The sequence below is a fragment of the Miniopterus natalensis genome, chromosome 4 (assembly GCF_054644295.1).
Source record: "Miniopterus natalensis isolate mMinNat1 chromosome 4, mMinNat1.hap1, whole genome shotgun sequence".
Lineage (NCBI taxonomy): Eukaryota > Metazoa > Chordata > Mammalia > Chiroptera > Miniopteridae > Miniopterus > Miniopterus natalensis.
In genome coordinates, this window is record NC_142084.1 from 66,644,998 (window position 1) to 66,670,321 (window position 25,324).

General features: G+C 41.5%; 2 protein-coding genes across 2 annotated transcripts; one reads left to right on the plus strand and one right to left on the minus strand.

Moving 5' to 3' along the window:
* Nucleotides 1-2,207: 2,207 nt before the first annotated feature.
* On the minus strand, nt 2,208-9,713 carry LOC107545209 (olfactory receptor 7E24-like). The gene is made up of 2 exons (XM_087816162.1): nt 9,685-9,713; nt 2,208-3,156 (listed from the first exon to the last, which is right to left on the minus strand). The coding sequence occupies exons 1-2, from the start codon at nt 9,711-9,713 to the stop codon at nt 2,208-2,210; spliced, it is 978 nt and encodes a 325-aa protein (XP_087672288.1).
* Nucleotides 9,714-18,196: 8,483 nt separating this feature from the next.
* On the plus strand, nt 18,197-19,135 carry LOC148093337 (olfactory receptor 7D4-like). Its single transcript, XM_087816018.1, has one exon. The coding sequence runs from the start codon at nt 18,197-18,199 to the stop codon at nt 19,133-19,135; it is 939 nt and encodes a 312-aa protein (XP_087672144.1).
* Nucleotides 19,136-25,324: the final 6,189 nt, after the last annotated feature.

The following is a 25,324-nucleotide window of genomic DNA, read 5'->3' on the forward strand; positions in this document are numbered from 1 at the left end:
AGGAGACAATGTTACTGGCAGCCCCTTCAGAACCACATTTGTTTCTTCAACTTATCAAACCTAGTTTTCCTTACTATTTACTATCTGTCAGTCATTATTTTAGGTTCACCTTCAGCAGGATTAAGAGGATCAGGGGTACGGGAAGGAGCTGGTTGTCATATTGAGACCAGTGGTCTTCATAAACCTCATTTTGAAAGTAATATTGTGAAGGTGATGAATGATTTAGGTGAGTGCATATCTGAGGAAAGAGTGCCCCAGGCGGAGGGTAAGGTTAATACAAAGACCCTGAGGTGGGATGTTGTCTGGGGCAATGTGGCTGGAGCAAACCAGTGGGAGAGAGCCTAGCAGCTAAGAGGAGGACCGGTCTCAGGGGTCCTTGTGTGAGGCTTTCTCTGCCACTGAAGGGCTTTTCCTTCCACTTACTCTGGTGCCTGAGGAGTCTTTGAAGGGCTTTGAGCAGACACATCATGACATGATTTGACTTAGGAATTTTAACAATCATTATGGCTGCTGGGCTGAGCGTGGATTGTACGCTGTGAGGCAGCCTGCCTGGAGCTGATTTAGGCTATCCAGGTGTGATAGAGATAGCTAGGACCAAAGTAGGGAGAGCAGTGTAAGAGTTGAGAAGTGGTCAGTTGTGCTATATTTTGAAGGAAGAGCTACTAGAATTTGTTATCAGTCAGGATCTGGATGTGAGAGAGAGAAACCAAGAATGTCTCCAGGGTTTGGGGCCTGGACAACTGGAAGCCTGGAATTGCCTCCGCTGAGACAGGGAGGCCATGAGTGGAGCAAATTTGGAAGGAAAGGGAACATTAGAAGTTCAGGTTTTGAAATGTCCAGATTGAGATATTCTGAATGGACAAATATTATACTATTTTACTTATATAAGGTACCAAGGGTAGTAAAATCCATAGGCAGAAAGTAGGATGGAGTTTGCCAGGGTTCTGAAAGAGTGGAGGAATGGGGACAGCGTCCAATGTGTAGCTCTACAGAGTTTCAATCTGGGAAGATGGAAAAGTTCTTCAGACAGGTGATGGTGATGGTTGCCTAACACTGTCAATGTACTTAATGCCAAGTGTACAAAAGTGTACACTTAAAAACGGTTAAAATGATAGTGTAACAAAGTAAAAAGCTTGGTTTTGGAGACTCTATGTTAATTTTAGCCTGCATTTTCCCCTTGATCTTCAGGCTAATAGCTCCTGCTATAGATATGCTAATTTATTAGGGGAATTCTGCTTGAGCCAGGAGTTTTTGGAAGAACAGCCCCCTGTCAGAAGGTGTCTTCCCCAAGGAGGTGGGTAAATATGTGCAAAATAATCAGTGTTTATCAAGCATTTGCAAGAGAGGAGCCTCAAGACCCAGACTCAGAGCAGCAGGGGTCAATAGAGAGATTGAGAGATTTCTTGCTCTTCCTCAGATCCCTGCAGGTGCCCAGATGTCTGCTGTCATCATTCACCTCTTGTCCCTCCCATTTTCCCTTCCCTGATTTAAAAGAAGCCTGAACTTGGGGCTGAGGGAGGAGGAATTAGAGGTACCTTCTTCTCATTGGGCACCTTCTTGATCAGTAAACCTTTCCTTACTCCAAACTCTGACACTTTGAATATTGGCCCTTTGAAGTGTTGGGCACATGAACTTTTTAACGATACATTTTCTGAAATATAAATTTAACCACAATAAGAAATATTAAATAGAACAAAATACTAGAGGAAGGTTAAGATTTCTTTCAGATATTGTATTTAATAGTCACATCTTGATGAACTCCTCCAACAGGCCAGTCATCAGTATTTATAAAACTCCCCAGGGCATTCCAATAAAATTCTCCACTGAAAACCAATAAACTGCATCCTAAGAAATTACCCAAATAAATAGATTTGACAGATGCAAAATTTGTATGGAAAATACCTTAAAACCATGGAAAAATATGTAAAGTTTAAGTATATACCAAGAGAATTGTGCATTTCACATGGATACAGAGTCAATGAGGAGAACCTCCCATGCATTTACTGTGATGTACAAAGGATCCCAGGATACTCTGCCAATTCAATTTAGGACAAATCAAAAGAAGCAAAGTTCATAGGTGAAGCACAGAGGAATGAAAACCATGAGACTAAAAAAGAATGTGACCAAGGAAACAACAGTATTCACAGGTCTCCAAGTTTGGTTTCACTAGTTTTTCCAGGCACACTCCAGAAAGGATTCCACAGATACTAAGATGAGACCCCTCTGCTGTAGAGCCTCCATAGGGCACACTTAATGTCCCTGTTCCTCAGACTGTAAATGAATGGGTTCAGCATGGGGACGACTACGATATACATGACTGAGGCCACCACATCCTTCCTGGGGGAAGGGAACAACACTGACCCAAAGTAAACTCCAATGGCTGTTCCATAAAATAAGCAGACAACTGACAGGTGAGAACCACAGGTGGAGAAGGCTTTATACTTCCCACCTGTTGATGGAACTCTCAGAATGGAGGAAACAATTTTATAGTAAGAGAAAAGGATCCCAGAGAGTGGAACACCACCAAAGATGACACCAGCAAAATACATGACTATGTTATTGGTGAAGCTGTCACAACAGGCAAGATGAAAGAGTTGAGAAGGATTACAGAAAAAATTAGAAATGTTTACATCCTTGAAGCAGGTAAGTTGTACCACAATCCAATAGTACAGCTGGGAGTCCAAAAGGCTGATGAAAAATGACACCAAGACAAAGAAGCAGCAGAGGCGAGGGCTCATGATGACTGAGTAGTGCAGAGGGTGACAGATGGCCACAAACCGGTCATAGGCCATCGCAGTCAGGAGGAGACTATCCGAACATGCAAAAACTATATAAAATGACATCTGTGTCAGGCAGCCAAAATAGGAGATGGCTCTGCTTTGAGTCTGGATGTCCACAATCATCTTTGGGACGCTGGTGGAGGTGAAACACATGTCAGCCAAAGAAAGGTTGGCGAGGAAGAAGTACATGGGGGTGTGGAGGTGGGAGTCAGAGCTGACAGTCAGGATGATGAGCAGGTTCCCCAACACAGTGACCAGGTACAGGGACAAGAAGAGCCCGAAGAGGAAAGGCTGCAGTTCCAGATCATCTGAGAGGCCCGCGAGGAAGAATTCTGAGACATGTGTTAGATTTTGTAGTTCTATGTATCCAGGACACCTTTTGAGAAAGAAAAGAGGGTAGGGAAAAAGGAATTAAGTAAATGGGCACACTGCACTCTTGTCAGTATTTTCTATTCAGGCCAAGCACTTGTGAGGTCATACACCCCAGTACCTTTAGCAATATTTCTCAGTATGACAAGTCCTATCTAATTAGAACTGTTTCTTTATTGGTTTCTGTGTTATTCACCTCTTTCCATACACACTTTACTTACCAGAAACTCAACTGAAGAGTATCAGAGGAGCAAGGACATTAGAGATAATAAATCCAAACTCACAGGAAAACACAGCCTACTTCTTTCTTTTTTTAATTTTATTTTTTCTATCCCCTTTTCTCCCCCTTTGCCCTCTTCCACTTCCACCCATCCTCCTCCACTCTGGCAATCACCACACTGTTGTCCATGCCCATAGTTCTCTCTATTTTGTTTCTCTTTTTGCTCAATCCCTTCCCACCCCTCTCACCCCCAGCCTACATCTTTAAAAAATATATATAGAATAAGAAATACCCTTCAACCAAGATGGCAGCAGATTAAGTGGAAACTACACTAACCTCCTCACAGGACCAAACTGGAATTACAACTAAATTATTTTTAGAAAATCATCCTGAATATCCAACTGAAGACTAACTGGAGAGAAGCCTTATAACCATAGACATACGGAAGAAGCCCCATCAAGGCTGGTAGGAAGTGTGGACGCATGAGAGGGCTGGCCTAGCTCCCAAGGATGGCAGCTGAAATTCCAAAGAAATAATTCAGCTGTGGGGTGGTTCCTCCTCAGAATTGTGGGATCTAAACCCCAAATGGACTCCCAAACCTAAAGCACCAGAACTGGGAAAGGCACCCACATAACATCCACCTGTGAAAAGCAGTGGGGTTTCTGTCTGCCAGGGAGAGATGGCATAAAAAGAAGGGCACACGCTTAAAGGGTGAAGGCACACAATTTTATTCTCAGCCACTCATCCTGAGCTCCGGTGGAGGCAGGGTAGAGCAGACTAGAGCCTCATGAGAAGAGTCTGGGGTTGATGGTTCTGGGAAAAGAGCTGAAGGGTCAACCACCAGGATCCCTGTACTGAGTCATTCCCCCATATTTCAGAAGCCAGCTTTCTTGAGCAGAGCACTCCCCTCCATCAGCCTGGGGAGAAGCAATAGCCCCACCAACTGGAATGGCTCTCACTCACCCTATGGAGCATATGCCCTGCTGAGGAATACAGTGACTAGGCTTAACAGGCAGCCTGCAGGCATAGGTAGATCTCTGGGTGCTTTGAGACTTTTGCTGACCTACCCCCAGGCCTGGTACTTGTAAACGCTGGCCTTGGTGAACAGCTTGATGCTTTCTGCACATACCTGGGACCAGTAGAAGAAGCCACAAGCTATGAATCACTGATAGTTCCAAACAGGCTGCCCAGGGCCAGTTACAGGCAGCTTCTGACAGAGGCCTGCACTGGAGTCCCTCCAAAGAGGCCCAGAACCAATAAACTCAGTGGCCAGCTTCAGACAACAGCACAGCAGGATCCAATAAGCTTCATAAACAACACATTCACAGGGTCATATCAGCAGACACCAAACCCTACCAAGGCAAGTTCTGCTTCATGTGATCAGCACCTGCATGGCACCTCCACACTGTGTTGGTGGTTGAGCCTCACAGTCAGCCAGCCTGAGGGTCAATCCCAGATGCAAATGGCCAAGAGCAATCAAGACTCAATTACAATTGGAGGGCCCACATAATGCACACAAGGGGCATTCCTAGAGCACCCAGCTCAGATGCTCAAGGAGACTGTGCAACTGGGTCAATAGGACACCTACTACATAAGGCCACCCTATCAAGACTGGGAGTAATAGCATATGTACCTAATACATAGAAACAAACACAAAGAGGCAGCCAAAATGGGGAGATAAAGAAAAGACCCCAAATGAATGAAAAAGAGAATTCACCCAAAGAAGAGCTCAATGAAATGGAGGCAAGCAATTTATCAGGTATAGAGTTCAAAGTAATCATTATAACTATGCTCAACAGCATGGGGGGTGGGGGGGCGGAGATTTAGAAACAGAAAAAAGGACCAGTCAAAAATCAAGAAAGCTATATCTGAAATAAAGAATACACTGGAAGAAATAAACATTAAGTTGGATGAAGCAGAGGATCGAATAAGTGATTTGGAAGACAAAGTAGAGAAAAACAATCAGAGCAGCAAAAAGAAAAAAGAATTTTAAATAATGAGGCTAGTTTAGGGACCTTTGAGACAACATGAAGTGTAATAACACCCACATAAAAGGGGTACTAGAAGGAGAAGAGAGAAAGCAAGGAATTGAGATCCTATTTAAAGTAATAATGTTTGAAAACTTTCCTAACCTGGTGAAGGAAACTGAAACACAAATCCAGGAAGCCCAGAGATTCCCAAACAAGATGAACCCAAAGAGACTCACACCAAGACACATCACAATTAAAATGGCAATTGTTAAACACAAAGAGAGAATCTTAAAAGCTGCAAGAGAAAGGCAGTTAGTTACCTACAAGGGAGCTCCCATAAGACCTTCAGCTGATTTCTCAACAGAAACATTTCAGGCCAGAAGAGATTGGCATGAAATATTTAAAGTGATGACAAGCAAGCACCTACAACCAAGGCTATTTTACCCAACAAGTCTATCATTTAAAATTGAAGGAGAAATAAAGAGCTTCTCAGACAAGAAAAAGCGAAAGGACTTTGTTACCACCAAACCAGTATTACGAGAAATGTGAAAGGTCTTTCTAGAAGAAGAAAAAAAAGGAGGAGGAGGAGGAGAAAGAGGGGAAAGGAAAACAGAGGAACATAGTTTAAAAAATAAAATGGCAATAAATATGTACTAATCAATAATCACTTTAAATGTGAATGGCTTAAATGCTCCAATCAAAAGACATAGGGTAGCTGAACGGATGGAAACAGAAGACCCATATACATGCTGTCTTCAAGAGACCCACCTCAGAATGAAAGATACAGACAGGCTAACACTAAAGGGATGGAAAATATATTTCATGCAAATGGAAAGGAAAAAAACTGGGTAGCAATTCTTAAATCTGATAAAATAGACTTTAAAACCAAGGCTATAGTAAGAGACAAAGGGCATTAAATATTGATAAAGGGAGCAATTTAACAAGATTATATAAGCCTTGCAAACATTTATGCACCCAACACAGGAGCACCTAAATATGTAAACCAAATATTGATGTACATAAAGGAAGAGACTGACAGTAATACAGTCATAGTAGGGCATTTTAACACTCCATTAACATCAATGCATAGATCTTCCAGACAGAAAGTCAACCAGGAGATGGCAGCCTTAAATGACACACTAGATCAGATGAATTTAATTGATATCTTCATAGCCTTTCACCCCAAAGCAGCAGAATATACATTCTTTTCAAATGCACATGGAATGTTTTCTAGGACAGACCACATGTAAGGACACAAAGCTAGTCTCAACAAATTTAAGAACTGAAAGCATCTTCTCTAACCATAATGCTATGAAACTAGAAATCAATCACAAGAAGAACACTGAAAAACACACAAAGACATGGAGGCTAAATAACATGTTGCGTACCCTTGGCTGGAATCAAACCTGGGACCCTTCAGTCCCCAGGCTGATTCCCTAACCACTGAGCCAAACCTGTAGGAGCAACAATATTGTGTTTAAGTCTCTTTGTGAATTACATACATCAACCTTAAACATTTTATTAGTGCACATTACTAAGTGAGGGAGACTTCATTTTGTTTGGTTTATAAATTTATATTTACGTATTTCAATATAAATTTTCCAAATGTGAAAAATATATTTAACACATTTATAATTTAATGTTTTATTTATATGTATATGAAATATTTATTTTATAGTATGCATTTTATATTTATATCATATTTTTATTTATATCAGTTTCTTCTTACTACAATCCCATGAAAATTCTTGTACCACCCTTCATATCACACAAGTGAGAATTCATATGGATAACTTAGTGGTGATTAGTAGTCCAATTTCTAACAATCAGTACATGTTCAATTTTGCCAGTGCCTAACTGACAATATTTCTTGTCCCAATACAAAAATCATTTCCTATCAACTCCATTCTCTTATTATAAAGGTATGCATTTGAAAATACCCTTGAAGTCTGTTTTGTTATAATCATTCCATGATAGATCCACATGAAATTTTTATCTTCATAGTAATTTACTTTCCATCTTGGATTTCAAAACTGGACTGTACAATGAATGGCTATTTCTAGAAAACCCTATAATCCACAATGTGTGTGACATTATGGCCCTGTAAACCTCTGGCTCATTCCCAAATTCACAGGTGAACTCATGAACCAAAAGAGGATGAATCAGTACTTCTACCTCCATTTCTCATCTGGGACCAAAGTAGGTTTGAGAGAACCACTCATTAGCTAAACAGGAGGTGACAGAGCCCTGGTGCAGAATTAAGGAGGTCAATGTTTGAGTCCTGAATCTTTCAGCCTTGGATATGGAGTGTGTGCAAATCTCTGAATCTCTCTGTGCTTGTGTTCCTTCTTGGAAATAGAGAGCCTAACATCCATCTCCAGAACTTGTGTGAGACCTAAGGGAAGTTTGGAACTCAAGAAATATCTGGTCATTTTTTTTAAACAAATTATTTCAATCATTATTAGAATATTGTGCTCAGTAATAAAATACAATTCCAAAAATATAATGCCATTTTTATAACAGAAAAAAGTGAGGCCTTTCTTGTCTCAAGGCATTAGAGCGTGGAATGACACGAAATCCTAAAATGTGTCTCACCTCAACAACAAGATTTACTACACCCTACTTTTCAGCCTCTTATTTTTATATTTATGAAAGCCCTCTGCAATAGATTTTCAATAATTGAATACTATGGATAATATTGAATGACAAATAATAGGTCTCAGATAAAACCCATAACATAGACACAAACAAGCACTATTTTATCTTGTCTATAGTCCTATGGGACGTTCCAGAAAAGGGTGAAAACACCAGCATGAATGTTCAAACGTGTGGAATTCACATTGCCCTCTTTGTTTCTATAAATAATGGAAGAGACTATTCAATATTTAACTGAGATTTTTTGTTTCTGATGCCTCGTCTCTGCCAAGTTATAGCGCTGGGATGGGAGATCAGAAATGCATGAGACTCCATCATTTCCCTCCATATACTAAGGATGTACTTGTAAAAACAAAAATGAAACGTCGTGTCAGGGATGTAGGGAAACCATAACTTCAGGTCACCAAACACTTAAGTCATATGACATGAGAATTAGCCTTATCATTATTATTAGTAAAATATCTTAAATTTATTTTGCCCTTGCTTTATGCATCTGTCACATATTTATTACATAGAGGGGCATCCATTATTTCTTTCATCTTTATTCAGTGACACTGTGTCAGCTAGGAATCGACTCAGATGACAATCCAAAGTTTCAAAGACACTAAGAACTTTCCCTATAACACAATAATAATACGTGGAGCAGACAGGATTAAAATTAAATTCTCAGTCTCTGAAGTTTCATGCACTAAACTTCAGTGTGCCCAGATTTTCTGAAAGTTTTAAGCAGGAGTGCAGAGAACTTAACCACAGGTACATCCAGGGTTCATTTTAAACTGTTTTTAGTATCCTCAGTAGGAATGGACCCCAAGACTCTGACTTTGTCTCTTTTTGAAATTGAGTAGGTTGATTATAAGAATAGAGAAAGAAATGGACAGTTGAAGTGAAATCCAGGAGCAAGGACAAGAGAGAGATCTTCCCTAAATGATCGTGTGCCAATTATTTCTATGACCTTTGCCTCTGATCTCAGCCATCCTTTCTATGGTTGATGCAGCAAATGCTACCTACTGCTCTCCACTGTGGTCTGCCAGAAAACTCCATAGGGAAGAGCAGAGTGAGCAGGGGTTCCTGTCAGGATTGACAGAAAATGAAATGACTGTTTGGGTCAGCAGAGGAGAAGGCTGGCCAGATGCCCTGTGTCTGGAGTCAGACTGCCCAGATTCAAACCTGGCTTCAGCTCTTTCTATCTCATGACCTGGTACAAGTTACATAACATGCTATGCTCCTTTCCATTTATGTAAAAGAATAATAAATAATCTGTGCACTTATCATTCAGGAGAGATTATGCAGATGAAACCAAGCAAAGTATATAAAACACATGTCCCAGAGCCTGGCACTTGGGAAGCCCTCAGTAAAAGTACATGATGCTCTGGTTAATGTCATCCCTCTCATCATCACCTTCATGATCGTTTTGGGGTGCTTAGGGGAAAGTTTAGAGAGACTCATTTTCTGCTATGCTGGGAAAGATGCCAACCAGAGCCAGAACCAATGAGTGTGGAAGCAGAACTCTGATTGAGAGTCTCACACCCCCACCAGAACCAAGAACACAAACTTCATAGAGCTCTGATCTGAAATGTTATATATTGGTGCCCTCTCACCTATCTGTCCCAACTGCCATGTTTATCTTGCTGAGGAGGAAATCATGCTCTCAGTGGTTCCTTCTGCAATCACCATCTCCCACAGTACTTACTGGGCTGGGCTGCATCTCTGCTGGAGCATGACCAAGGAGTATGGATGGATCTGCTGCCCTTCTCCTGACTTGTGTGTGATAAGGCCTTGGGGTTTCTCCTCAGGACTCGCAGGAAGACAGACTCAGGCTGGGACCTTCTGATGCATATGCCCACAAAGGAAGGAGACACAGATATGTAGCCACTGTAGTAGGACTAGCAAACATAAGGGCTAGAGGCACCAGCCAATTATGTACTACAGTGTGACCTTAGGGGCTCAATGCTCAAATCACCTAATTAGGCAACTGGTCCACGTTGTCTTAATCTCTGTGTATTTGCTATTGTTAATGAAAGGCAAAAAAGAAAAAACTAAATGCCCTTGGAGGGTCTTTGTCCTTTCTCTTCTGAGGAGGAAGGTCACCTACTCCTTGCATCTTACTTCCAAGTTTCAGGATCTTAATATAAGATTTAGACTTATTTTTCAATTTAACCACTTAATGTATGATTTTAATACCTGTAAATCCATGGTATTACTCATGAAATCTATGCAGAATTAGGCCTTCTATACAAGAATGTGATACTATTTCCATTTTATCAGTTAACATTTTTTCTGAGGATAACTTTTTATTTTCATTTCCTTAGATATTGCTTGGGTTGGCATTTTGTATTTTCAAGATTTACAAGTTTGGGGGGTTTGGGGTGGGTTTGTTTGTTTTGTTTTGGGGGGGTTGTTATTATTCTTGTTTTGCTATTTTGAAGGAATCTTCATTTCTAAGATTTTTCTCTAATTGAATGATATTCGTGTATTAAAGTACTATTGATTTTTATATATTTATTTGATAACTGGTGCTTAACTACTTCAGGGAGCCTCTCATAAGGTTTTAATCAAGGTGTTGCCCAGGGCTGCAGTCATCTCAAGGCTTGACTGGCAGAGGCCCAATTCCAAGTTCACTCACAAGGCTGTTGGTAGGATGCCCATGTTTGCAGGCTATTGGCCAGAAGTTTTTCCCAGTTCCTTGACAAGTGGGCCCCTTGATGGGGCAGCTCCCAACATGGCAGTTGGGTTATATCAGCCTGGAGAGCATAAGAGGGACAGTAGGAAGAGAGCCAGGTTTGTTTCACTCTATTTTCATTGTTGGAAGCAAGTCACTATGTCCAGCACAAATTCAATGGGAGGAAATACACAAGAGCATGGAAACCAGGAATTGGGGTCTCAGGTACTGCCCACCACATAGGCCTCATCTAGAAAGGCTTTGTGCTCAGGCTCTTAAAGACTCAGATCACATTTGTCTGCCTTCCAGCATAGTCTCAAATTTATCATACAACAAAAATTCATTGGAGACAACCTTGCAAATGGGTAGAACTTCCTCTCCATTGGAAACTTCTGCAGATCTGACTATATTACTTCTCTATTACTTCTGGTCACATAGCCTCAAATAGACCCCTTGGTTTCTGTTATACCAGGACAGCTCCTCCATCAACATCCGTCCAATTTGCACTCATTCCACAGTCAAATTTAACAAATATCCCCAGCAGTTCAGATTTCTGCTAACTAGAAAGCAATCTACTCACTCCAGAATCTATTTTGTTTATATTTCCTTGTGTTCTTAGCTCTTGAAAACTACAATAAAACGTAGTTTGGGTTTCTCTATGTGTTGTTGGGTTTTTTTTCTACTGGATAAAGTGGGATGTCTGTGGATAGTGGTGTGCTGTAACCTTCTAAATCCTATCCATGCAAGCTTCCTGATTTAGAGATCTCTCTGCTGAGGAACATGGAGGTTGGTTTCTCATTAAGTGATATGAAGAAAACTGTAGATACTATTTTGTTGAACTCAAAAGGAACCCAAAGAATGAGTTATCATGACAGACGACAGGGAAGAATGGTAATAAAGTGAAATTTTAACCAGACCATTACTAGTAAGGGAAGAGAACTCCCCTTTGCTGACAACATCGTCCTTTGTAATTCTAGAGTAATGTAAAAGAAGATAAGTTTAATGTGATGACTTGGTAACTGGACAGATACATGCAAAAAAAATGAAACTAGACCACCTTTTTACACCATATTCAAGAATAAACTCAAAATGGATTAAAGACTTAAAGGTAAGACCCAAAACCATAATACTCCCAGAAGACAACACACAAAGTAAAGCCTCTGACATTGCTCCTAGTAATATTGTTCCTGATGTATCTCCTTGGGCAAGGGAAACAAAAGAAGAAAATAAACAAATGAGACTACAACAAACTAAAAAGTTTTTACACAGCAAAGGAAACAATCAACAAACAAAAAGACAACCTACTGATTGGGATATTTGCCAATGATACATCCAATAGGAGGTTAATATACAAAATTTATAAAGAACTCATACAGCTTAACACCAAAAAACACCAAACAATACAAATTAAATAATGGGCAGAGGACATAAATAGACATTTCTCCAAAGAGGACATACAGATAGATAAAAGGATGCTCAACATCACTAATCACTAGAGAAGTGCATATTAAAACCACAATGAGATTTCACTTCACTCTTGTCAGAATGGCTATCATCAATAAATCAACAAACAAGTGTTGCCAAGAATATGGAGAAAAGGGAAACTTCATGCACAATTTGTAAGATTGCAAATTGTTGCAGCCGCTATGGGAAACAGTGTGAAAGTTTCTCAAACAATTAAAAATAAAGCTACCTGATGATCCAACAATTCCACTTCTGTGTATTTATCTGAAGAAATCTAAAACACTCACTTGAAAAGATATATGCACCCCTATGCTCATTGCAGCATTATTTACAATAGCCAAGCTATGAAAGCTACCCTAAGTGCCCATCAATAGATGATTGGATGAAGAAGTGGTACACATATACAATGGAATATTACTCAGGCATAAAAATGAATGAAATCTTACCATTTGCTGGACCTAAAGGGTATTACGCTAAGTGAAATAAGCCAGTCAGAGAAAGAAAAATACCATATGATTTCACTTACACCTGGGATCTAAAGAACAAAATTAAGCAACAAAGGAGAAACAGACTCAGAGATACAGGGAACAAACTGATGGTTGCCAGATGGGACATTTGTGAGGCTGGGTGAAAAGAGTGATGGGATTAAGAAGTACAAATTGGGCTTGGAGTGGCTCAGTTCATTAAGTATTGTCCTGTGCACTAAAAGGTTCAATTCCCAGCCAGGGCACATACCTAGGTTTCGGGTTTGATCCCTGGTCCAGGCAACCAATTAATGTTTCTCTCTCTCTCTCTCTCTCTCTCCTTTCTCTCTTCCTCCTTCTCTCCCTCGCTCCCCTTCTCCCTTCTTCTCTCTAAGTATATCCTAGATGAAGATAAAAAAAAAAAAAAGTACCAATTGGTAGTTACAAAATAGTTACAGGAATATAAAGAACAGCATAGGGATAATAGCCAATAACATTGTAATAATTATGTATGGTGCCAGGTTGGTACTAAACTGATCAGGGAAAATCACTTCATAAATCATATAAACGTCTCACTGGCTGAAGACATTTGCATTCACCACTGTGTCTGCATTCAGGTTGCTCCTGAGCTGCTCCCAACCACTTACTGAGAACAGCAGGCTGCCACACAATGGTCACACAATGACACTGGTGACCAGGATCGGCTACCCCTGCCAGAATGGTGACTCCTCTTCTTGGCATAAAGGACCTGAATTGCCAGGCAGCAGTACAGCTTGAAGTTCACCGGGACTTTTGCCTTGTGTCTGGAAGTGTCTCTCTTTAGGAGTCAAGACCTCTTGGCTTGCACACGCCAGAGTTGTGGAGATCTGAAGCGCAAGCTTCCCAAGTGGCTACACGGAAGTGTCATTAGAAGGGGCCACTCTACTTCCAACCCTTGATTTATGGACCCACATATTCTATACATCGAACATCCAGCCCACTATGATTGTCAGGACTTAGAGCGGGTGCTGCATCCTGGGAACTATGGGGTCAGCACCTCCTGTGTACTCAAAGGCCTGCACTAAGTTGGGTCATTCTCTTTCACACTAACCTGTTCCTGTATCTTCCATTTTTCTTAAACCCTCTCAGGTTCCACACTCTCTTTACGCTATGCTTCACATTCCCTCCTCCCCTTTCCCCACAAACTGATAGGTGCTTTATATTTGTCACCTCTATTTCCCCAACACTCACTCTGCAACCCTTCTACCTGGATGGTTTCTGTCTCTACCCCTCTATTTACAGGTAATAAGTGGGGCCCTCTTTGATGTCAACAGAGGGCCCATGTCACCAACAATGTCAAGAATATTTTCTAGCCTTCATTTGCTTGGTCCTTTTAACAGAACCAAATGATTTAACAAATCTGCTTTTTGTATAAAAGGACCTTTGCCTCCATGACACTGTGGACACCAAGTGATCCATGAAATCTCCAAAGGTTCTTCAAGGAAAGTATATCACAGAACGTTGGTTTCTGAGACAATGAAACATCCCTTGGGAGACACCTTGTCACTTTCAAGTCAAACCAAAGAAAGAAGTGTTTCTCCTTGGAGGAAATAAATTTATCTGCCCCCTTTCATGCTCGTGCAGGCACATCCGATGAAATTTTTCCATTCTGTTATCTTAGCACCCCATGAGATCTGAGTTGTTTGGAGAGTGAGAAGATAATAGAACAGTCTATTTAATGAGGAGCTCTGAGAATTCAACCCTTGAGACCCTGGAAATTGTCCACGTGCTCCTGTTGCCCCTTTTCTTAATTCTCTGATCCCAGCCAAATAAAAACTCAGTTGGGCTTCCCAGGGACAGACCTTGGAGAACAGAAAGCTTCAGTGACATTCTTCAGAGAGGGTCACTGTATTCCAGTGAGGGCTGGTGGAATGACAAGGAAATGAGGCCAAGTGGGTACTGGTTTTGCCTCTGTAATAGCTAGACTGGGACAGGCCTGTCTTACATAGTTTACAGCAATGAAGTCCGGTACTTTGATGGTACTTTAGTCTCCACTGAAACGTGTCTTTTCCAGCCTTTGCTCTGTTTCCTGCTCTCTCTTTTTGGAATCTAGGGATCTCTACAGTGAGAATTGTTTTCCAGAGAATCTCCACGTCTTTTCTACTCTTTCCCATAATTGTAGGCTCTTCCTGATTTCTGTGCTCAACAATTTATTAACTACTCACTAGAAATTGTCTATGCATGAGATATTGTCTATGTTGTTCCTAATGTGATTGGAGTTTATTATATTTCCTACCAATTTTGCAGTAGATATGACTCACTGATAGCACTTATATTTCTATATTGATGTTATTATTGTTTCACCTTAGTGTGCACAATATTATCTACAAATAATGTAATTATTTCTTAAGTTCAGTAATCAGACGAATTTTTATTCCTCATTTTACCAATCTCTTTAGATGTTCAAGTAATTGAAATTGGGGTTGACTGCCTTGGTCTGTTCATAAATTTAACACAAATATTCTAGTGAGTTAATGTAGAATATTCAGTTGCCTGCAGTTTTAAAACAGCTGTTCTTTATGAAAAAATTGCCATTGGTTTCCTCATTTAGCAAGTGGAAACCAATTATATGATGAGCGTGAAGACTTCTCTTTTGTGTTATAGTTGTCACTTTGTTCTCAAACTTTATTATACTTCTAACATTAGTAGACCTTTAGTATCTATGCGCCAGACAGGTCCCTGGAATGTCAATGGTGAGCAAAAACAGTTAAAACTTCTAACCCACAAATGAATGTAAAATTACGACAACGAGGGGCACCTGAAGGAATAGTACAGGGAGCTCGAACTGTGGGCCTCGCCCACTCTGTCTCTCCCGACCCCAGTTATCTGTTCTCCATCTCACTGGTCTCTCACATCCCTTCTGTTACCAAGCTCAGTGACCCAACTGCAACTGGTTATTCTGTTCTCTTAGCCCCAAATGCTTGCCCGTTTTAATTTCTCCAAATTCACAATTACCCATCCTTCCTCTCTCAGCTCAAATAGTCATGTTTCAGAAAAGCGGTTTCAACCCACCTCCCCAGACTAAATGGGCCCTCGGTGATTTTTTCTCTCCTTAATTAATCAGCATTCTGTGAAACATTTTTTCCATTGAGAATATAAGCATTTACTTACTGTCTTTTTAAAATTAAATTTATTGGGATTACCTTGGTTAATAACATTGCACAAGTTCAGGTGCAAAGATTTATATAAACACATCATCTGTGTGTCCATTGTGTGCTCCCCACCCAAAGGCCAGTCTCCATCCATCGCCATACACTTGGCCCTTCACCCGCCACCCTCCCCGCCCCCGCCCCTTGTCACCACCATTCTGTCGTCTGGGTCTGTGAGTTTGTGTTGTTTGCTCATTTGTTGGTTTCAGTTTTCTATCCGACGTATGAGTGAAATCAGGTGTTTGTTCTATTCCATCTTATTTCCTTCAGCATGACGCTCTCAGGGTCCATCCATGTTGTCCAAACAGCAGCATTTCATCTTTTTAGTGGCTGAGTAATATTCCATAGTGTACATGCACCACATCTTCTCTACCCAATCACCCATTAAAGGACACTTAGGTTGTTTCCATGTCTTGGTTATTGTGAATAATGCTGCAATAAACATGAGGGTACATACATGTATCTTTACAAATAAGTGCTTCCAAATTTTTACGTAGATATCCAGAAGAGGAATTACTGGGTGATAAAGTAATCTATTCTGATTTTTTTATGAACCTTCCTACTGTTTTCCACAGAGGCTGCACCAATTTTCATTCCCACTAGGGTTCCCTTTTCTCCACATTCTCTCAAAAACTTATTTGTTGTCTTATTGCTAATAGCCATTCTAACAGGTATGAGGTGGTATCTCACTGTGGATTTTATTTGAATTTCCCCCATAGCTAGTGACAGTGAACATTTTTTCATATATCTGTTGGCTATCTGCATGCCTTCTTGGGAAAAGTGTCTGTTCAGTTTCTCTGGCCATTTTTTAATTGAACTGTTTGGTTGTTTTCTTGTTGTTGAGTTGTATGAGTTCTTTATATATTTTGGATATTAACCCCTTTATTGGAGATACTGTTTGCAAATATCTTCTCCCATTTGACTAGCTGCCTTTCTATTTTCAAATCTTAAATTGTCCTTTCCCTTTTTAGGGTGATTTCATGTATAAACACCTTGAATACTTTTAAATAAATTCTACTTTTTCCCAGTTAATTCCACTGCTTTTAATACAACACATTGCCACTTGCGAGCATGTACACATGGGCACATGCCCACACACCTGCTTTCTGTTTCATTGTAATGGTGGGGTGCTTCTGTCTCCCCCATTATCTATGTATCCATATGCATCTTCCTGTTCTTACAAGAATCCACTTGGCAGGAAGTCTCTGAAAGGGGGAGCCATAAGGATCTTCATTAATTGGAAGTGCTGCATGATGATTTAAAAAAGATGACAGACCTGTTGTGTTTATACTGATGACTGCCTCAATTTCAGAGAAATACTAAAAATGATGACCATGCGAGACAGATTTATGGTGATGTGAAGAACAGAAGTTTGCTTTTATCAGGTGTCCACTGTACGTCACAGAAACTGCACTAGAAATATTCTGTGCATCATCTCATTTAATCACTCATCTGTCCTACAATGTAGGGAATATTCACTACTCCCATGGTGGAGGTGCGGTATCAGCAGCTAAATGAGATTAAATAACTTCATCAAGGTCACAGAGGTGTGACAGGGTGGACCAAATTCTATTCCAGGAAGTCTGACTCAACATCCTCCTTTCTAAATCACAGCTCTATACTGTACTTTGGAGGAGTTATATGTCAAAAATAATTGTAACGAAAAGAATAGATTAATAATGATCATAATAGCTATAATTTATTGAGATCTTACTGTGATTAAAGGCATTTTCATACCTCACAAAGATGGTAATATTTTCAGAAAGAAACACAATAAGGTCCATGGAGAGTTCACTGTGACATCGATATAAAGCATCAGATAACAAAATTCAGGTTGTCGGAGTTGAAAACACATGTTTTACTCACTATTATGAAATGGAGGAAGTATGGCAATTATCAAGGAAAAGACCTTAAATGTCTTTAGTTCTTTTCGAAGGCTCATATGAAATAAGAAGTTGGTTTATGTCCATAATTTGGATAAGAGAATTAGAACCAGTGAGTAGAACATAGAGAAAGATTTCTACTAAATTAAAGAAAGTCTGAATAATTACACAATTTGAAATAAAATTGGGTTACCACTTAAATGAGTGAATCACTGCCATTGGAATGAGTACTGGGTCATGAAAGAGGTCCATGCAAAAGTGGAATCAAAGGTGGTGAGTGAAAAGAATTTATATGCATATATGCACAATCCAAGGACACAGACAATGGTGGGGAGAGGGACTGGGGAGGGGGAGGGGATAGGGTGGGACGGGTCATTGGGGAGAAAAAGGGACATCTGTAATATTTTAAACAACAACAAAAATTAAATTAAATTTTAAAAAATTTTTAAATAATAAATAAAAATTAAAAAGGTGGTGACTGAAAGGCCTTCGGCTATTTACTAAACGTTCCTTTTCCCTCTTGTTTAGAATACACACCGGCTGCATGGACGCAGAAAACCACACAGAAGTGTCCAAATTCCTGCTCCTGGGTCTTTCGGATGATCCTAAACTGCAGCCTCTCCTCTGTGGAGTGTTCCTCTCCATGTACCTGGTCACCGCGCTGGGAAACCTGCTCATCATTGTGGCCATCAGCTCTGACTCCCGCCTCCACACCCCCATGTACTTCTTCTTGTCCAACCTGTCTTTTGTTGACATCTGCTTCACTTCCACCACCGTCCCAAAGATGCTGGTGAACATCCAGGCACAGAGCAAAGCCATCTCCTACACTGGGTGCCTCACTCAGGTGTTTTTTTTTATGATATTTATTGGAATGGACAACTTCCTCCTGATCCTGATGGCCTATGACCGGTATGTGGCCATCTGCCACCCCCTGCACTACATGGTCATCATGAACCCCCGGCTCTGTGGCTCCCTGGTTCTGATGTCTTGGTTCGTCATTTTCTGGGTCGCCCTGGTTCATATTCTACTGATGAGGCAGCTGACCTTCTCTATAAACAGTGAAATTCCACATTTCTTCTGTGAGCTGGCCCAGATTCTCAAGGTGGCCTGCTCTGACACTCTCATCAATGACATCTTCATGTATGTGACTACTTCTCTACTGGCTGTGTTTCCTCTCACTGGGATTCTCTTTTCTTACTGTAAGATTGTCTCCTCTTTAATGAGAATGTCCTCTGCAGTGGGGAGGTATAAAGCATTTTCCACCTGTGGGTCTCACCTCTCTGTGGTCTCCTTGTTCTATGGGACGAGCCTGGGGGTCTACCTCGGTTCTGCTCTGACCCCTTCTACCCTACAAAACTCAGTTGCCTCAGTTATGTACACTGTGGTCACCCCCATGCTGAACCCCTTCATCTACAGCCTGAGGAACAAGGATGTGAAGGGGGCACTGGGAAGGCTCCTCAACCGAGCAGCATCTTGTCCATGATGGATCACTGGCCTCAGAACTAAGTGGACACTGTGGGCCCCAAAGGTGAACGTTGCTAATTGAAATATCTGGTTCCTTTTCTCCCATAAAGGACAGGCTTCGTTTCTTCTATTTCCAAAGCACTTCAGATTTTGCTTTTGTTTGTATTTGTATTAGTTCCTTCTCAGGAACTCCCTCTGAAATTCCTTTTTTCTTACTTTTCTTCCCCATGTGCTGTCCACAGTGTTCCATGTTTGGCCAGCATTCCTGCAGCTATTCTTAAGGTTTGTAATTTTAAATTTAAAGAACTTATCACATCAAGTGCTGATTTAGTTTCCCAAAATGTTGTCTTCATACCTTCCTGATCTTCACCTTAATTTGGTTACATGCTTGTTTATCTCAGAAGATATAGAATGAAGCTCATACAGTATCAGAAGAAAATGCTACAATATCAGGACTCTACTTGTTTCTTCACATGAGTGACTTAATTTCTTCTTAAAGATATTTCTTTGAGATATTTTCTGTCATTCACTCCACTTTCCAAAAGAAGAGACTGAGATTGAGCTGGACTACAGCCAGGCAACCTGACTTTGCTCTCCTACCTTCCTCAAGAACAGTGATGTGATTTTCAAGTTCAGAGTAGGAATCTAGATTTGAAAGATGGTTCCTTCAAATGACTTACGGGAATTTACTCCCTAGGAAACTGAGATGTGTCATTCTTTCTGATCCTTCCTTCCTTTCCTTTTTTTTCATTTGACTTATATTTCCCATTATTGCAATTTCGAGATATATACTCTAAGATCCAAAAACATGTAATAATGAATACAATAAAATAAGAGTTGTTTTCTCACATGACTTAATTTTTTCTGGAACCTTGTGGTGGTGCATCAGGAATAACAGTGACACATTTGTGGAACATGTTTATAACTTAATTCACTTTGGGGGAAGAATGTTGACAGAACCGAGTCTGCAGTGAAGCATGGAGTGGTACATGCTGTCAACACTCCTCCCACGTTCCCTGGGATCCCCTCACCATGGCCATTGCATGTCTGCCCGCATCCAGCACCAGCTGGGGCCTACTTGTGGTAGGTCCAATATGTGGTAGCAGAAGTGACCGAGAATTATGTCCTGTCAGAGACAGCTCTTGACGGAGAGGTGTGGGGTACACCTTATCTCTCATTCCTCAGCTGGGATTTGGATTTTGTACCAATTTCCAGAATTTCCCCACAGGGTGATAACGGCTCATTCACTGTTGTGGCTGACTTATTGCAAACTTTCTTGGATGCCTGCTCGTCCCCTCCTCACTCTGCTCCCTCCTATCCATGTTCCTTGCTCCTTCCAACAAAGCTCTTCCCTGAGCATCTCCATCTACAGGAGCCAAATATAACACAGGTGATAAAGACTGAAGAAGTATTAAGACAAGAACTGAAAGGAAGTGGAAACTTTTGAGAATAAAGGAATTAATTATTTGGGGACAGAGTAAGGACTGCAAAATTACTCAGAAACAATAATTTGTTAAATAGGGAAGTATTACTTCACTTTCACTCACTTTGGTTCCATTAAGTTTAATCCAGTGTGCATTTATTACCTAACTGCATACAAACTGAGGAGGGGATCTTAGAGGTAAAATTGTTGCAGTGCAGAGTGTTAAGTATAATAACACTGGTGTGGAGTAGATCCTGTTGAAAACTAAGGGAGGGAGAAACAAGATGGCGGCGAAGGTAACAGCTGCACCCGTCGCCTCCCGCAACCACATCAGAATTACAACTAAAACACAACCACCATCACTCAGAGCCTCCTGAGATCTGGCTGCACAGAAGCCCCACAACCAGGGAACTGAAGAAGAACCGAGACCAGGAAGAGGGGCAGAGATGCGGGCGGATCGGGGCTGAATCGCAGAGACGCGGCCTCGGGCCCACACCCGGTGCCAGGGGGTAAACCCAGGAGGGAATCTCCGGGGAGGGGGTTTCCCGGAAGAGGGAGGGGTCCCAGCCCCACAGCAGGGCCCCACCCAGGACTCCAGGCCCAGAAGAGACGTCCCCACAACTCCGGGCTGTGAAACCAGCGGGGACCATCCCTGAGGGTCGGGGAGGCTGCGGGAGCCCCAGCAGCTCCTCTTAAGGGCCCGGCACGGACTCACTCGGATGCTCCCCCTGAGCCCAGCGCCGGGAGCAGCCTGAAAGGACCTGGGACCCTCGGGAGGAACTAACCTGCCTGGAGTCCGAGCGAGAGCTGGAGGGGGGGCTTCCTCCCAGGCAGAAGGGCTGGCGGAGGCCATGGCTCCTGTGGCAAGTCCCCCCCTCCCCCCGCCCGCACACAGCAGGCAGGCGCCATGTTTGAATCGCCAGCACCTGACTCACACCTTTGGCCCCGCCCCGTGACCCCCGGAGGCCCCGCCCCTCCCCACCTGCAGTTCATCCAGGCCATTTCCAGGGGCTTTTCTGTGCAAGTGGCCTCTCCAGCCTCATGCTTAGGACTTTCCTAAAATCTCTCAAACAGGCACCAGCGGGCCCCATACGGCTTGATAAGCAGCCCCAGGCCTGGCCCTAGCGGCAGCTGCATTGGCTCATAGCTGGGCCTCTCCTGGACACCTCCAAGCCCAGCACAAGTAGCAGCCACCTACGGTTTGCTGTGTAGCTCACACTGGGTGGCCCTGGGCAAGGCACTGGCAGAGGCTGACTTCGCACCTCCGGGGAGGCCCCAGAGACAGTGCACCTGGTGGCCAGACTCGACCACGCTGGATGACAACCCTACCACTTCCACGAGTGACACATTCAAGGGGCACACTTGGTGAACACCAAAGGCCCACTGAAGTAAATCCTGATCCACAGGGGTGTCTCCAGCACAGCAGCTCTCTGGCTGTAGTTGCAGCTGGTCCTCACAGCTGATTGGCCTGGGAGTCAATTCCTCCCAGTGATGCCAACAGCAACCAAGGCTCAACTACAACAGGACAGTGCACACAGCCCACACAGGGGAGCACCTGGAAGGCCCAGCTCAGGTGACTGGGGAGGCTGAGCCACTGGACCCTACAGGACACCTACTACACAAAGCCACTCTACAAATTCCAGAAGACATAGCAGCTCTACCTAATACATAGAAACAAACACCAGGAAGCAGCCAAAATGTGGAAGCAAAGAAACATGTCACAAAGGAAAGAAGAGAAGAAATCTCTAGAAGAGGAACTAAATGAAATCGATCCAAGCAAGCTAACAGGTAGAGTTCAGAATTTTGGTTATAAGGATGTTTAAGCAGACTACTGGGAAATAACTGAGAAAATCAATAACATAAGAAAGTACCAATTTGAAATGAAGGCTACACGAACTGAAATGAAGAATAATTTACAGGGAAATAACAGTAGAGAATGCTGAGAATCAAATCAGCAATTTGCAACATGAGGAAACAAAAAACACCCAACCAGAAGAGCAAAAAGAAAAATGAATCCAGAAATATGAAGATACCATAAGGAGCTTCTGGAACAACTTCAAGAGGCCCAACATATGTATTATTCGGGTGTCAGAAGGGGAAAAAAGGGAGCGAGAAATTGAAAACCTATTTGAAAAAATAATGACAGAAAATTTCCCCTACTTGGGGAAAGAAATAGACTTACAACGCCAGGAAGCACAGAGGATCCCAAACAAGAGGAACCCACAGAGACCCACAGCAAGACACATCATAATTAAAATGCCAGAGGTTAAAGACAAAGAGAGAATCTTAAAAGCAGCAAGAGAAAAGCAATTAGTTACCTACAAGGGAGCACCCATACGACTGTCAGCTGATTTCTCAACAGAAACCTTGCAGGCCAGAAGGGAGTGGCAAGAAATATTCAAAGTGATGAAAAACATGGAACTACAACCAAGATTGCTCTACCCAGCAAAGCTATCATTTAGAACTGAAGGTGAGATAAAGAGCTTCTCAGACAAGGAAAAGCTAAAGGAGTTCATCACCACCAGACCAGCACTACAGGAAATGTTGAAGGGGTCTTCTTTAAGAAGAAGCTGATGAACAAAAGAATGTGACGAACTAAATATGTGATGATCCAGAGACATTGACGCATGCAACAGATAATCATATTTCAGAGGAAAGAGGGAAAGGGGGTGGAGGGTGGGAGCAGATTAACCAAAGAAGTTATATGCATACATGCATAACCCATGGACACAGTCAACAATGGGGTGAAGGCCTGGGGAGAGAGTGGCAGCGAAGTGGAGGAGGTCAATTGGGGGGGGAAATGGGACACCTGTAATACTCTCAACAAAAAGATAAATAAAAATTAAAAAGAAATTAAAAAACAAAACTAAGGGGAAAATCCCCAACTCACCTTGAGTAATTCCAGAAAAATCTTTAAACATTTTTAACATTTTTATCGAGGTATAACCTACATACTTGAAATTCACCCAATGATCATGTAAATTCACTGATTTTGGTAAAATTAGAGTTATGCAATGATTACCACAATCCTGTTTTAAAATATTTGTCACCTCAAAAAATATCCTTGTGCACATTTCCAGTTACTTCCCACTCCCACCTCAACCTTAGGAAAACACCTATCATTTTCTGTCTTTATAAAGTTACCTTTTCTAGATATTGATTTGTTTTAAATAAATGGAATCATACAATGTGTGGGCTTTTGTTTCTGGCTTCTTTCTCTTAGCACATGTTTAGAGGGTCATCCATGTTGAAGTATCAACATTTTGTCTTTTTAATTGCAACAAGTATTATATTGCATTTATATACCACAATTTGCTTATGCACTTACCAGTTAATGACACTTGAATATTTCTCGTTTGGGGTTATTGTCAATAATGCTGCTATGAACATCTGTGCATTTGTCTTTGTATTGCAAACTCTGTTTTTATTTCTCTTCAGTACCTGGAGGACACACTGAGTCATATAGTAAACTAAGTTTTAACTTTTACCAAACTGCCACACTATTTTCCAAAGTGGCTGTACCAATTTACAGTCCCACCAGGAATGCAACTGAAGATTCCAGTTTTTCCACATCTTTGCCAACACTTCGTATTAAAGAAGACATTGTAATAGGAAAATATACTTGAGTGTTGAATAACAGATCATGAGTAGAAGTTTCATGGAGAATAGGTTTGGGTCATCTCCAAGAGACATTCAAGGATGAGGCATATCAGAAAAGTATATGGAACTTGTAGGTCAGTTATTAAAAATAAGGTTGGATACATAGATGGGGGACAGACCATAAATCGTATAATTTGACCCACCAAGGATTTTATAAGCAAATTAGCACCAGGGCCATGTCATCATCATAGTTATCATGTGAGCACTTTAGAATTTCCCTGACTAGGAGAAATTTGAGGTACAGGAAACAGGAGACAATTGAAATAGTCCTGGGGAGAGATGATGGGGACCTGATCGAAGCCAGTGGCAAGGAGATGAGGACATTTTTAAAGTGAGGTGTATTAGTTTTTTTTGCTACTATAACAAATTGCCATAAATCTAGTGGCTTAAAATGACACAAATTTATTATCTTACAACTCTGGAGATCAGAAGTCTAACATGTATCAGCAGGGTTGCTTTCCTTCTGGAAGCTCTAGAGGAGAATCTTTCTTTGCCTTTTCCAAATTCTAGAAGTCTCCTGAGTTCATTAGCTTGTGATGCTTTCCTCCATCTTTAAGCTCAACAGTATAACATCATCAAATCTCTCTCTAGCCCTCCTCACTTCCTCTTATAAGAACTCTTGTAATTACATTGAGCCCACCCAGATAATTCAGAATTATCTTCCCATCTGAAGAACCTTAACTTAATCACACCTGCAAAGTGCCTATTGCCATCCAGGGTAACATATTCACAGGTTCTAGAGATTAGTACATGAAAATCTTTGGGAGGTTATTCAACCTATGACAAGACATGTGTGTGATATAGAATTTGCCAACAATTGATCCATAAGTCTTGAGCTGAGAAGGTGGGAGATCTCTTGCTAACTTTCATTGAGCATCACCACCTCATGACACTGACTCACATAGAGATGAGGCCACACTGGATAGGTGTGCTTTGGTGGCAAGTGACAGAAAAGAGAATCTCCTGATTCATCTGATCCTAGTGGAGCAGAGGCTCAGCTGTACACTGACACAATTGCATATAGAGGCTCAGGCATCCTGAGGATTTCATTTCAAAAGATCAGCTTTATATTCTCAGACTGGTTACCTCTACATAAAAAGAGACATGGGAAACAGCTGCTCTCAC